Source organism: Antechinus flavipes, chromosome 3 (assembly GCF_016432865.1).
Source record: "Antechinus flavipes isolate AdamAnt ecotype Samford, QLD, Australia chromosome 3, AdamAnt_v2, whole genome shotgun sequence".
Taxonomy (NCBI): domain Eukaryota; kingdom Metazoa; phylum Chordata; class Mammalia; order Dasyuromorphia; family Dasyuridae; genus Antechinus; species Antechinus flavipes.
The window spans coordinates 339,031,434-339,045,102 of NC_067400.1; the positions used below are offsets into that span (position 1 = coordinate 339,031,434).

General features: G+C 30.5%; 1 protein-coding gene across 2 annotated transcripts in view; it reads right to left on the reverse strand.

Annotated features, from left to right (window-relative positions):
* UGGT1 (UDP-glucose glycoprotein glucosyltransferase 1) overlaps positions 1-13,669 on the reverse strand; it is a 102,532-nt gene that overhangs the window by 61,217 nt on the left and 27,646 nt on the right. For both annotated transcript variants that reach the window (XM_051985666.1, XM_051985667.1), the window contains exons 4-11: positions 11,043-11,173; positions 9,940-10,052; positions 6,698-6,872; positions 5,554-5,650; positions 4,549-4,627; positions 2,691-2,791; positions 1,804-1,903; positions 461-521 (exon numbers count right to left, since the gene is read on the reverse strand). In XM_051985666.1, the coding sequence (XP_051841626.1) occupies positions 461-521; positions 1,804-1,903; positions 2,691-2,791; positions 4,549-4,627; positions 5,554-5,650; positions 6,698-6,872; positions 9,940-10,052; positions 11,043-11,173 (857 nt within the window). The remainder of the gene's footprint in view (positions 1-460; positions 522-1,803; positions 1,904-2,690; positions 2,792-4,548; positions 4,628-5,553; positions 5,651-6,697; positions 6,873-9,939; positions 10,053-11,042; positions 11,174-13,669) is intronic.

A 13,669-nucleotide genomic window follows, 5' to 3' on the forward strand; every position in this document is an offset into this window, starting at 1 on the left:
AAGTGGTGGCTTTTCCCCCATAGCCAGTGGCTATTTTGCCCTGCTAAGAGTTATCAAGGAACAAAGCAAGGGCTAAGGTATATCTGAATTACTTAGATCTCAATGAAACAATCTCAGTAGGCACTGATTACTAAATGATGAATTATCAAGCATAGAAACAATTAGAGATTTCTTTACTAATTAAATCAACTACAAAATGTAGTTTATACGAGACTAAAGACCCCAATGAGTTCTATCACTTTTACTACATAAATAGCTGGAACTGAGTTTTTTGAAGCAATGATCTTAAGTCTTGGTAAAGTTTAAATAAAAGTAAAAAAAAAAAAAATTCATTGGACTTTAAAAGGGAGGAAAGAGGAATATTTGGAAAAGCCTTGGTAAAGCCACCCAATTATAAATTGGTTAAATTAAAAAAAAAAAAAAAAAAAAAGCAGAAGCTGATTTTTCCAGCAGATGTTACCTTTTGGTTCTCTTCCACTTCAGTTCTGAGTTCTTGATTAACGGTGGTTTTTGTTATTGCTCTAAGAAAAAAAAAAAGATTTAATATGGTGTTTGGCTCAATATTAAATATAAATTAACTTATGGAAAGGGGCCAGATTTTGAAGAATGCTCTACTAGGTGAATTATTATTAAAAGGATTTTTTTTAAAAATGCAATCCTAAAAAATTAGTATGTAGCCCCTTAATAGGGACATTTTTCTGTATTTCCAAAAGAGCCAAAATAAAGCTTTTAAATATAGAGTTGTTGCTTCCAGATTCTTGACTAAAATAGAACAACACTCTTGACAATAATACAATTTATCTATAATGCCTATAAAGTGAATAAAAAAACTACTATGAGCAAATTTTTCATTGTATTTAAGTATTCATTAGAGGTGTTCATGTGCTCAATTCAATATCTCTGAATGATATAACTGAGAATTACTGTAAATTAGCTTTTGTCAGACAACTCTGTATTAAAAATATCAATCAGAAATCAAAATAATTTAGCATACAATATAATAGTCATATATTGTATAATGAGAGTATCTTTGATCTCTTGGTAAAACACTTTAGCAGGAATATGAAACAAAATACTAATGCTTATAAGATATGAAAAAATGACGACTTAAAAATTTTGGCACAAACTGGCACATAGCTTTAGAATTAAGAACAATGTATACACTACTATATATAAGCACAGATAATTTGATTCAAATGTAGAAAAATCATGCAGATTAAACACAGCAGGGATTCTCTGGGGAGCACCAAATAAGATTTTTGAAATATTGTTTTTACATAAGTGTATAAAAATAGAGTCTGACTTTTTGATTCAACAAAGAAAAATTCATATTGGATAATTATTAGTATACCTATCAAGTAAAGAAGAGAAAATCGGAATTAGAAAAAAGGGGTCTTGCTCAATTTTTTTTTCATATAGATTTCCTCTCTTTCAAGATACAGTATTATTTCAATCAAAATACCTTTTTTAATGTAAAAGAAATATCCTCGCTTTTTACACTTCATGTCAATATTTTAATGTTTTTATAAGGAAACAGGCACACATCATATAAAAACTGTTTAGAACAAAAGAGTCGATGAATTTCCCTAACACCCCTAACAATACACATTTCTGTTTTAAATGCTAATGTAACCCAAATCTTGGAACTGATATTTTAAAATAATGTCACCATGCATTGATGTACTGCTCTTGTTTTCTATTACATTCAGTAAACCTCACTTTGAATTTTAACAAGATGAGAGGACAAGTTATTATTGGACACTATTAAAGAGGGACATTTCCCTGTGCTTTCTTCTGTATTACCTAGCTTTGGTAGGAAAATTCTGACTGAGATCCTTTAGAACCACCAAAGCTACCTCAAGAGGTGCAGCCAGGACTCGGGCAGCAGTCTGGAAACTTAGATCTGAGGGGAAGAGGGAGAAAAAGAAAAAGAAAAAGAAAAAGAAAGAAAGAATAAAGTCTAAGTCAAATACTAAAAATTAATTATTCTTAAAAAGGATGTTAACGTGTTCATATACAGGTAAATATGCATACACATGCACACACAATGACATGCTATTTTACAACTAAAAAACCTTTCCCACTCTTTTGCTAGTAAAAGACAAGACCTTCAAATGAAGTCATTTAAGAGGACGGTATTTTAAAGACATAACTCCAAACTTAATCTATTTCACAGCATTTTTTGGTTCCTTTAGGATTCATCTACTAAGACAGAACCTAATTCAACCTTTCAATTTATAGTATTTCTAATACTAGAGTTTATCAGAACTTCTGAAAAAGGATGATTTGAAAAAAGAAAATAAATGTGCTAGCTCAAACTGAAAGAATATGAACAAGCGAAAAATCACAAACATGGTTTTATACCCTTCCAAAAGTGAGAATTTTTTTTTTTTTAAGGAACAGAGCTACTAGTTGAGACAATGGTTAATGGAAAATCTAGGAAAGTAAATAATTTATAAACATCACATGAATTCATGCACTTACTATGAATGTATCTGAATTTCTTAACTAATATACACATCTTACAATTCTACATAATTTCTATACTGTCCAACTATTTGGTCCCAGAGCTACATACTGTAAATGTCTTTTCCCATTATCTGTTTAACAGCATCCAAATTGTATGTTTTCTATATTATAAAATTGAAGCAAATTATGAATAGTTTCTAATTTCATTAGACTGAAATTACCCTGCAATTGCCAAACTTTCAGAGGTGCCATTTCATTGGTACTTTCCACAAGATGCTTCCGGAGTTCTTTTAACTGTTCCTTCATATCAGGATGGAGTTCTCTGACAGAAATAGGAAAGTAAGATTCAAAGTGGTAATTATCTCTTATTCATTCAAAACATATTTGTACACAAATAAAATCTATGTTAACATCTGGTTATTTTTTAAGCTCCTGTTCAATTTTTTAACAAAAAGTTTTCAAAGAGTAAAATAATTCCTCTTACTCATTTCTTTCCTATTTATAATTTATTAGAAATTAACCTAAAATTTAAAAAGATGGATGGCTGATGTTCAATGGCAAATTTTACGAAAATGTTCTTTCAACAAACACTTTTATTAACAGACAATTTCCCTCAACTGTGCTGACATTACACAGAACTAAAACTTGGGCTACTGAGTTTCATTTCATTTATGTTCTAAGAAATATCAGGATTTATAGATGATAATTTACAGTTTTATCATGAGCAAGGGAAATTGTATTTAGTTCAAGATTGACTTGCAAATTCCTAATAATAGTCCTTTTTTACTTAACTACAAGAAAAAAGTTTACATTATCTTAACAGGTAAAAAGAAGTGAAGTCAATTTGTACTCCAATATACAGAAGTGAAAAAAATTAACTTATACTGTGTCCCTCAGTTCCTCTTCATAATAAATTACCAAATAATTGCTATTTGCACTTGTATCTTGTCCATGTAATTACTCTTTCCAAAATCTATCCCACCTGTGCCCAGTCTTATCTATAACATAAAATCCTTTATGGCAAGTATATCCTACATGATAGGGGATTACTCTATATCTTTTGACATTACGTGAACTCAATAGTCCTATGTGGGATATCCTTCTATTATCTCCACCTGTACGAAGTTCTTCTATTATATTTCATTCTTTCTATGTGATAAGCCCATTGGAAAAATCAAGTTGATCAAGAACACCTATCTCAATTTAGGAAGCTCTAAAATGTTCCAGAGCTTGAGGAATCAGCATAATATCATCCATAAACAAAAATTTTGGAAACTTCATTATCTGTAGAAAATTCCTCTTTATTTATGCTAGTTACATTATTTATGTTAACAATTACATTATTTATGTTAAAAAAAATATTTTAAATTATTAAGTTCCTCAGAAAATGCATCACTTATGTTTTTTATAATTTTCATAATATACCTGGTATGCTATAAGTAACCAATAATCAAGCAAACAAGGAAAAATCTGATATCTTAGAAGCTTACTAAATCATTTTTCAAAAAATATTTTGATTTTCACCGCACAATGGTTTAATCAGGGCTGAGATTAAAAAAATGTTTTAAGTGTGTAAATATACATATACATATATACACATATACAGATGGCCAGAAATCATCTAATTCCCAGAGAAAAACTGGGTAAAATTGTTCAATTTCTCAAAACATCTGTCATGTGTTTGAGGTCAAATATGTTGATATGGTCATAGGACCAGAACATGAAATCAGATAGATACATAATATTGTATATTAATTTACTCAAAATCATAAACATAATCATTACAATAAGTACAATAGCAATCTTATTTTAGATTAAATCCAAGAAAGCTTGTCATGGTTCTATCTATCTATTGATGTTTATTCCTTCCCCTTTTTCTACCTTATGCTACTGAGCACAAAACAGTTTAAAGAAGAAAAAATTACTAACAACTATTAAAATTCATTTACTTAAAAATCCTGAAAGTCAGGCAAAATGAGTATGTCAAAGACAGCCTTATGAACATATAATATTTGAAAAGCCAGAAAATAAGAAATTTAGACTAAGCAGATTATTTCAGATTGAATATAGCAGGCATACCTTAGTCTTCCAAAAAGAAATCCTTGAACTTCATCAATAGGGTCATTTTCACCTATTACTGTAGCATTCATGTCAGTTCCTATAAAAGCACAGCAAGTATTATACATATCACCACTCACTAATACTGCTATTATTGCAGTATTTGCTAAATTGCTAAATTGCTAAAATACTATTAAGCATTTGTTTGGGGAAAATTTTTCTTTAAGTTTTTCAGTTGTTTTCTGCTATTGACAAAGTCAGAATAGGCTTTTTCTATTCAAATATTAGAAAATTTAATAAATGACTTACAACATTCATAAACTTGAAATAAGTATGGGAAGCTTCCCAAAATCAAGATCAGCAATATCCTAACAGGTAATTTCTTCAATAAGCCAATTAAACTAAAGAAAATGCACATTAATTTTGACAGTAAATTAAAGCTTTGTGCTATTTACTCTAAGTGCTATTACTTTCCAATGAAGCAGAATTCATTTGTAAACTTTCTTGTGTATAAAAAAAAAAAAAAAAATCATACCAACTTCTTTTAGATGACTAGTTTTCAGCCTTCTTTTTTCCTTCTAAAAAACTTCTTTCATTTAAACCATGTAAATAAGAAAATGTGTAAGATTTAAAAAAAAAAAATAACGAAATGAATGGAGAATGGAACAAGAAAACATCCACATGCATTCTGGATAAAAGTAAAAAAAAAAAAGTTTTTCTCAAAAACAAACCATGATATGGAAAAAGTGAAGAAAAAATGGATTTGCATTATTCAGCACGCCTTCCATTAGCTAATTAAAGTGTGATTATAGAGAGCTTTAAAACATTTCATCAACACTCTTGGCCAGAAAGATATTGCATAAAATACTCAGACAAGGGTAAAAACAAAATTTCAAGGAGTAAGGTATAGATGCCTAGCAAAGATTTTAGAAGAAAAAATAATCAAAAGGCAAAATGTTTTTTTTTTTTAATTTAAATTACAAAAGGAGAAATAAGATAACTTTTGTTCTTATTTTAAGAATTCACCTTTCACCTGAGTATCATCCTTGGCTTTGTATTCTGTGCTCTTGATAGCCAATTCCACACCATACCCCGAAAGGTAGACTTTTTCCTTACTAGGATTCTGCAAATAAAATAGGTACTTCCATCATTATCAGATCTTTTGAACTTTTTCCTAAAATAGGAATATCTAAAATGCAACAACACACATATATACATAATGCATGTATGTATGCATGTATACATATGTGCATTGTATACATGTATCTTGTACATGGTAGGGCCTTTAAAAATCTATGTGTTAAGATAAGCAAAAACAATTGCCATCTTGTATACCATGTTCCAGAAATTCTTAAGTAGACTGCTTAGAATGCATAACACATTTTGTTCTAGAATCACAATATTACAAATAGTGATCGGAACCCTAGAATAATCCAAAACAGCCCATTTGACATGTAATATATCAATTAACACAATCACTATTTAAAATATTGTTTCAGAGCATATTCATTCAGATTTTCTACTTGGAATCCCAGGAATATATTATTCTCTCTCTCAAATGAGGTCAGCAGGAGTGACCTCAAAATTTCTAGTGGAAAAAAGTCTCAACAATTCTCAACTAGAGCTGTCAGAGGAAGCCAGTTTCAAACTGAGGTAGTCAATTATACATGAGATGCTTATAAGTTGGGAAATCCATGTATAAATGTGTTGACATGGAAAAATACTTTAAAAACAATTAGCTGAATGCTACAAATGGTATAAAATCATTAAACTTAGTTTCATCTCCTTTCTCAATTCTTCTCAAAGGATCATTATGGAGCCCAAAAAAAAGGAAATACATTTTTGGGAAAACAGAATTGTCAAAAACTATGGGAAACATCAGTTCACTAATTCCGATTTAGAAAGTGCTATTTGTGATTTTTCTTGAATAAAAATGTAATAATTTCATTTGGCTACCCTGAACACCATTTTCTATTTAATACTTATTAGAAATGCAGGCAATTCTTCTACACAAATGGAAAGAAAACAGAAGTAAGTGTAATGAAAATGAAAATACTAAAAAATGATTTAAATTAATTAAAAGGATGCAAAAGAACAAATTATATATGTTATATATATGCCCAACAAAACTAACAACCAATAAAAGTTAAAAAAAATTAATAATACTTACTGATATATAGTGTCTGAGCACATAATTTATTTTCCCTGCACTGCTTTTTGCTACAAGTTGATGGTGGAAATTATAAAATTCTTTAGAACCAATCTCTGAGTAGAATATCACCACCGGACTTCCAGGATTTAAAGATGGATATCTGTGATCCCCTTTGAACAAATTTGGTTTGGGTCTGGGAATAAACATCAAAAACTGTGATAAGACAATTCAAATCAACTCTATTTTTACAAAAGTTTAATTAGTATTATTGACTTTATTTAAGTATTTTAATATCAAGAGGATGAGAAAAAAAATCCTATTTCTACTCCTTTTAATATTTGTTTTCATCATGAATGTTGGATTATCATCACTTACTTTTTCTGCATCCTACTGCTATAATCATGCGATGTTTTTGTTTATTTGTTGTATGATGTTGACAGTATTTATAAATATTAACTAGGCTTACATGTGACATAAAGATTCTATGACCACAAAAATCACTGATTATAGGAAATGTAACAGACTTCAAAGTGCTAGTAAACAATCAGAAAGGTCCTACTTCAAATCCGACCTGTGTTTGGCTCAGTTTCTTCAACTGTACACCTACCTCCCAGAATTGCTGTGAAGAACATATAAGGTAATTATAAAAGTGCTTAGTACAGTGCATGATACACAATCAAACTGGTATATAAATACCAGTTATTATCTGATCCAACCTAACTACCAAATGAATCTACTATAATTATCTGACAAATGGTCATTTAACCTGTTTGAAGATCCCAAGAAAGGGGAATCTACCATCCATTGGGACAGTCCATTATACTATCTGAAAGGTGCATTAGGAAGTTTATCCTAATCTCAAGTCTAAATTTAATTCTGCAACTTCGCTGCTCCTAATTCTGTAACTTTGGGACCAAACAAAACAAACCTAATTTCTCCTCCACACAACATCCCTTCAAACATTTTACAGTAACTTTCCTAAAGCACAGGTCTGATCAGGTAAATCCTCTTTACTCAATAAATTCCAATAGCTTTCTACTACTTGATGAGTCAAATACAAAACTCCTCCATTTATAACACTTTATAACCAGTTCCATTTTATGCTTTAGTACTGGAGGTTTTCTACCCCTAAAATGCATATCCTCCTCACTTATATCTCCCAGAATCTTTGCTTTCTTTGAAGGTTCAGTTCTAGCTTCACCTCCTACATTCAACCTTTCCTTCTCTCCTAGTTTGTGCAAATGTCTTCCCCTGTGTATATGTCCACATATGTATATGGTGTTCTCCCTTACTAATTTGTGTTCCTTGAGGGAAAAGACTATTTTGCTATCTTTCTATCTCTAGCAGCTAGCCCAGCACCTGGAACACAGTTGGTGCTTTAAAATGCTTGATTGACATGAACAAAATTAAAAAAAAAAAAAAAATAGACTATTTAGCTGAAACATAGCATGAAAGAAAGTAATCTGTAAAAAGCCTGGAAAGGCAAGGTAGAACCAAATTGTAAGAGCTTTTAATGCCAAAAAAAACCCCCAAAAAACCCTTATATTCTATAGCAGAGGTAATAAGTAAATATTTATAGTTCTTAAGTAGTCTAGTAAGGGACATATCATACCTGTGTTTTAGGAATATCAATACTGTAACTGTGAGAATGACTGATTAAAAACAGGGACACCAAAAAAGAGTCTAAAACAATATTGCAGGTCAGAAGTGATGAACTTAGGGTGGTAATTGTAAAGAGAGATGGGGAGGAATTTGAGAGTTGTTGTAAAGTTTAAGTCCACAAGACTTAGCAACTAACTGGATATGAGACATGAAGAAAAAAATTGATGAATATAACTCTAGAAGAAAAAAACAGATAAATATGACTCTAAAGAAGCAAACCTAGGTAATTTGAAAGATAGTAAGGCTCTAGATAGAAATAAGATTGTTTGAAAACAGGATGAACTTGGAGAGAATTGTAATGGGCTCTATTTTCATTGTATTCTCAACAGAAAGATAGGGTGGGGATAGGAGAATGAAAGGGTAGATGTTGGTTGATTAAATAAAAATTAAAAAAAAAACTTAGGGAATATGAATTTTGTTGAGGTTGAGATGCCTATAAAATATCTAGTTAGAGATGTGCAATAAGTCAATGCCTAATATTGATGATGCTAAACTGGAAGAGAAAAGAGAGGACAAAGCTAGATATATAAATCTGGGGACTTCTGCATGAAGAACATGGCTGAACTCATGAAAGTTAAAGAACAGAAAGAAAATATGGAAGGAGAAAAGAAACCTCAGGAGAGAACCCTGCAAAATTTTCACATTCTGGAAGACATGGATAAGAATCCAATAAAGGAAACTGAGACCTTTTCATTTTTAAATGTAAGGAAATAAGGTCCCAAAGCACTTAAGTGAATTGTCTAAGGCTGTCAACAATATAAGAATGAAATCAAAGCTACTTTTTATATTTTAAAAAAATGTCAAAGCAAAACAAAATGACTATTTCTGAACATATAAATAATTTGAGAGAATTCTATCTGAACATTTAATATACAGTCAATACTCATTTTGATATTTCAATACCTAAGATATGTATAACATAACACCACAAAATGAATAATATTGCAATAAAAAAAACTAGCAAAAAATAAGGAAAGTTGATGATAAAGAGATACAGCAAAATATCCATCTCTTCCATTTAGCTTCTATAATAACTTAACTGTGGAAAAAAGTTTTTAATTACTGCTATAGTACTCTAATAAAATTTAAATTACTTAATTTAAATTATTTAAAGTCTTAATTGTTTGAAAATTGTACTTTTATAAAATAATATCACAAACATCCCCCATTTTAAGTGCTTTTTAAAAAAATCAGAATTTTTAAAATGAAGTTAACAACCTGGTACAGTGTCCTAAGATACAAATAATAGTGTAATAATGGTTACTGGAAATATTTAAATAAGAAATGATAAATTTTAAAAGAGAAATAACATATGAGGACATAATTTATATATAAATATGATACATGATGTAAATGAGGAGTAAGATACACTGCAACTTGAAGTCAAGAAGACATGAGTTTAAATCTCACTGCAGAGATTTACTACTATATAACCTCTGGGCAAGCCATTAAACCTCTGTGCCTTAATTCCCTCATCTATAAAGGGAGAGCTTGGACTTGATGGATTCTAAGGTACTTTTGAGCTCTGAAATCTATGACTTATGGTCCTAAGATGACATGTTATTGAGAGAGGAGAATATTAGAGACATAAACTTTACCTTTTAGATGCTGTTTGTAAAAGTGCTCCAAGTGTGTCAAAATCACAAGTTTTCTCTCCATGCACTGAAAAGAATGAGTGACAACCTTTTGGTGGAGGTTCATCAGCTGCTATCTACCAGGAAAACAAGAATAAATTTTTTAAAATAATTTCTAGCAAAAAGAAAAAAATACTCTATGGATGCAATTCTACTATTTCTAAACAACCAACCCCATTGTTTAAATGCAAAGATGCTATCTCTCTATGTCTGTTTCCTCATTTTTAAAGTCTTTTCCATTTCTAACATTCTATAACTGATTCAATGTCACAAAACAGTATCAAGAAATCTGCAAAATGGAGTCTAACTTGAAAATATCAAAAACATTAATTTTAACTTCAAAGGTATAGGCAGTTCATTTCCGTTAAATGAGCCATGAAATCTAATATGAATGCAAATGGAATGAATGATAAATGCCCCCCCCCCCAAGAAAAAGAGCTGTGGTAAGCAGAAAGGGGACCAAGGAAAGGCTAAGTGGAAAGGTTTAATTATATAAAGAGTATAATTAAATATTCTAAGGGAAAGACAAAGCAAGATGCACAAATTCAATGGACATATGATGACAAATACAAAGGTTTAATGAGATATACATGCCTGAAAGTTTAATTAAATGCATGTCTACATATTTGAATGTAATGAAACAGGAAAAGGAAAAAGTGCCATGAGATCATTTATAGTTCTGTAATCTATTTATGGAAAAAAAATGACATGGCTAAATGAAAATAAAGAGATGTTAGCAAAGGAAACAATACACTCACAAAACTATTTGTCTTAAGGGTTTAAGGGTATGGCATTTTGGAGATAGGGATAGTTTAAGTGAAATACATTCTGTTTTTTTCATTCAAAATGAGTAAAATGGAATTCCCATGTAAAATTCTGATTATCAACAGCTAAATATATAGATTATTACATACAAATTAGAAGTTGTTTTAAACAAGAGATCCCAAGCAGGCATTTTTCAATATATTCAAGGTTCAGATTAACCAATTAATATATATGTTTTATATACAAATGAATCATGATTCTGGTAGAACAGTTATTCCATAACAGTACGGGTATGTACTAACCTGTTGGAAGGCTTGAACTGTAGCTGAGTAGGAGCGAAGAGACAGAGAAAATTTCAACAAGTTCTGCTGAAGAGGTGACAGAAAATGAAATGCTGTCTTCAATAGTTCATGATAATAAGAATAATCAGTATCTGTCAAAGAATCAAAAATTGTACTTGACTTTAAATGATCAAAACAATTACTATATGTTAAAAAAAATTTTTAATGAATAAAAAATAAATTCAAGGCAACTTTAGATGATAGGACACTAGCAATCAAAAAAGGCTTCAAAAGTAGAAAGTGATACTTAAGCTGATTCCTCAAATACACAAAGAATTCCAAGAAACTGAGATAAGGAGAAAACACCTTCCAGAGACAGGAGAAAGCATTTTATGCAGGAACAGCAAAAATGCCAGTTGGACTAGAAGGTAGTATGAAGACAAGCAACATACAATTCAACTATAAGAACAAGTTGGGAACAGGTCGTGAAGGAATTTAAATGCCAAACAGAAATTTATATTTAATCAAAGGAACAAAAGGGGCACAACAGAGATTATTTAGTAAAGAACTTATAGAATCAAATTTACATCAAGAAAATCACATTGGAAACTGTATGGAGGACAAACTAAAAAAGGGAAAGACTTGAATTAAAAGGGCCAATTAGGAAGCTATGGCAACAGTCTAGGCCAGAAGTGATGAAGAACTAAACCAAAGCAGTGGCAATATGAATAGAGAGGAAGAAACAAGATATGGGAAACTAGTTGATATGTGATGTGATACCAATACTGTGTTATTAGAAAGATGGTAGTGTATTTAGAAGAAAAAAATGAAGTCGATTTGAGGAGAAAGATAATGTAGTGAGTCTGAGATGGATATTAAGTTTGGAATATCACCCCCAAAATGTGCGACTGAAGCTATAAAGCGAGTCTAGAGTCAAATATAAAGATGTTGAAAGTCATCTACATAGAGACAATCATTATAAAGACATGAGAACTGATGTGACTAGATGAAAAAGAAGAGAAAAGGGCTCAGCACAGAGCTCACAGTTAGTGAGCATAATGTGGATGAAGATCAAGAAATCAGAAGCAAACACATAAGGAGGAAAATCAAAAAACAGGAAAATCAAGTATCCAAGAAGAGAGAGTTCTTGAGTATCAAAAGCAGCAGAAAAGTTAAGAAGAGAAGGATTGAGAAAAGGACTGAGAAGGACTGGCAATTAATAAAAAGCCAATACTTTTGGAGAGAAACTTTTCAGTTAATAGATAAGATTAAAGTCACACTTCAAAGAAGAGTATGTGGAAGAAATATGCATTGACAGCTTTTTCTAAGAGTTTAACTATGAAAGAGAAGACCTACATGGGATGATAGCTTAAAAATATAAACATGTCTGTTATTTCCCCCTAGACTGAGGTCTAGGTGAGTTCCTAGCTAGACAATAGGAAAGGACTAAAAATTAGAAAGGTAGAATAAATTGTGGGTACTCTAAAGAAGAAAAGGGAAATGAATGGAATCAAGATTACATGAAGAACAGTTGTCCTTGGAAGGAAAAAAGGTCACCTCTTTAAGGAGGCAAAGGAAGAAAGAAGAGAGAATTAATGTATATAAGAGATGTAGAAAAGGGGAGAAGGAGGAGCTCACAGAAAATAATCTCTGTCCTAAAAAATTCCTTAGTAGAGAGTGGAAGAAAGAAGCGATGGACATAATGAATGAATGGGAGAAAGTATAGAAGAGGACTGGATATTTTTAAAGATTTGGAGAGAACTATGCAATAGAAAACAAACAATTTACAATATGACAAATAATGAAATATATTTTGCATGATTACACATGTATAAACTATATAAAATTACTTGCCTTTTCAATGAGGGGACTGAGAGGGAGGGAGAGAATTTGGAAATCACAATTTTTAAAAGAATGTTTAAAACTGTTTTTACATGTAATTGAGGAAAGATAATATGCTAAGTAATAAGAAATACACAAGAAAACACCTCAGCAGGTGATCTTTTCTTTAAAAATGTTTTCCTGATTTGTCAAGGAAATGAAATATTTTCACAACAAACTTCTACCCAAAAATAGTATAATATATACATATGTTACTTATTAATTATGATACAACAGATTTCAAATTTTATTATATAAAGCATAATTACATAAATTTGACCTAATAAAAGGCAAACTTGATTTTTGAGAATTCAAATTTCTAGCTAGTTCTCAGTTATAAAAATAAAATCTAAAGATGTGGATTTCAAGCACTGAACATATTTTAATGTCCCTAAAAATATTAATGCTTAGACCATACATCTTCAGAAATGAATTTGATATTCAGCTACTCAAGTTCAAACTGAATTTTTAGCTGTGTAGTAATACTTATGTTCATAAATATACATAATGGAACACAGTATACAAGATCACTAATGAGCAACATGTGGACGAATAACTAAAAAATTAGTTCACAATTTAAGGTAAGTTTTCTCTTTCTATATTGCCCAACATCCATTCCTTGATGGATTATGTTCCAACAAAAGCTTATGTGTTATTTAATGATAAATTTCATCAACACAGAATTTTTTTTTTTTTGCTTTAGTCATTCAGGACAAAAGAAACAAATCCCTTCTAATACAATTATTATGAATTGTATTTAAGCTATT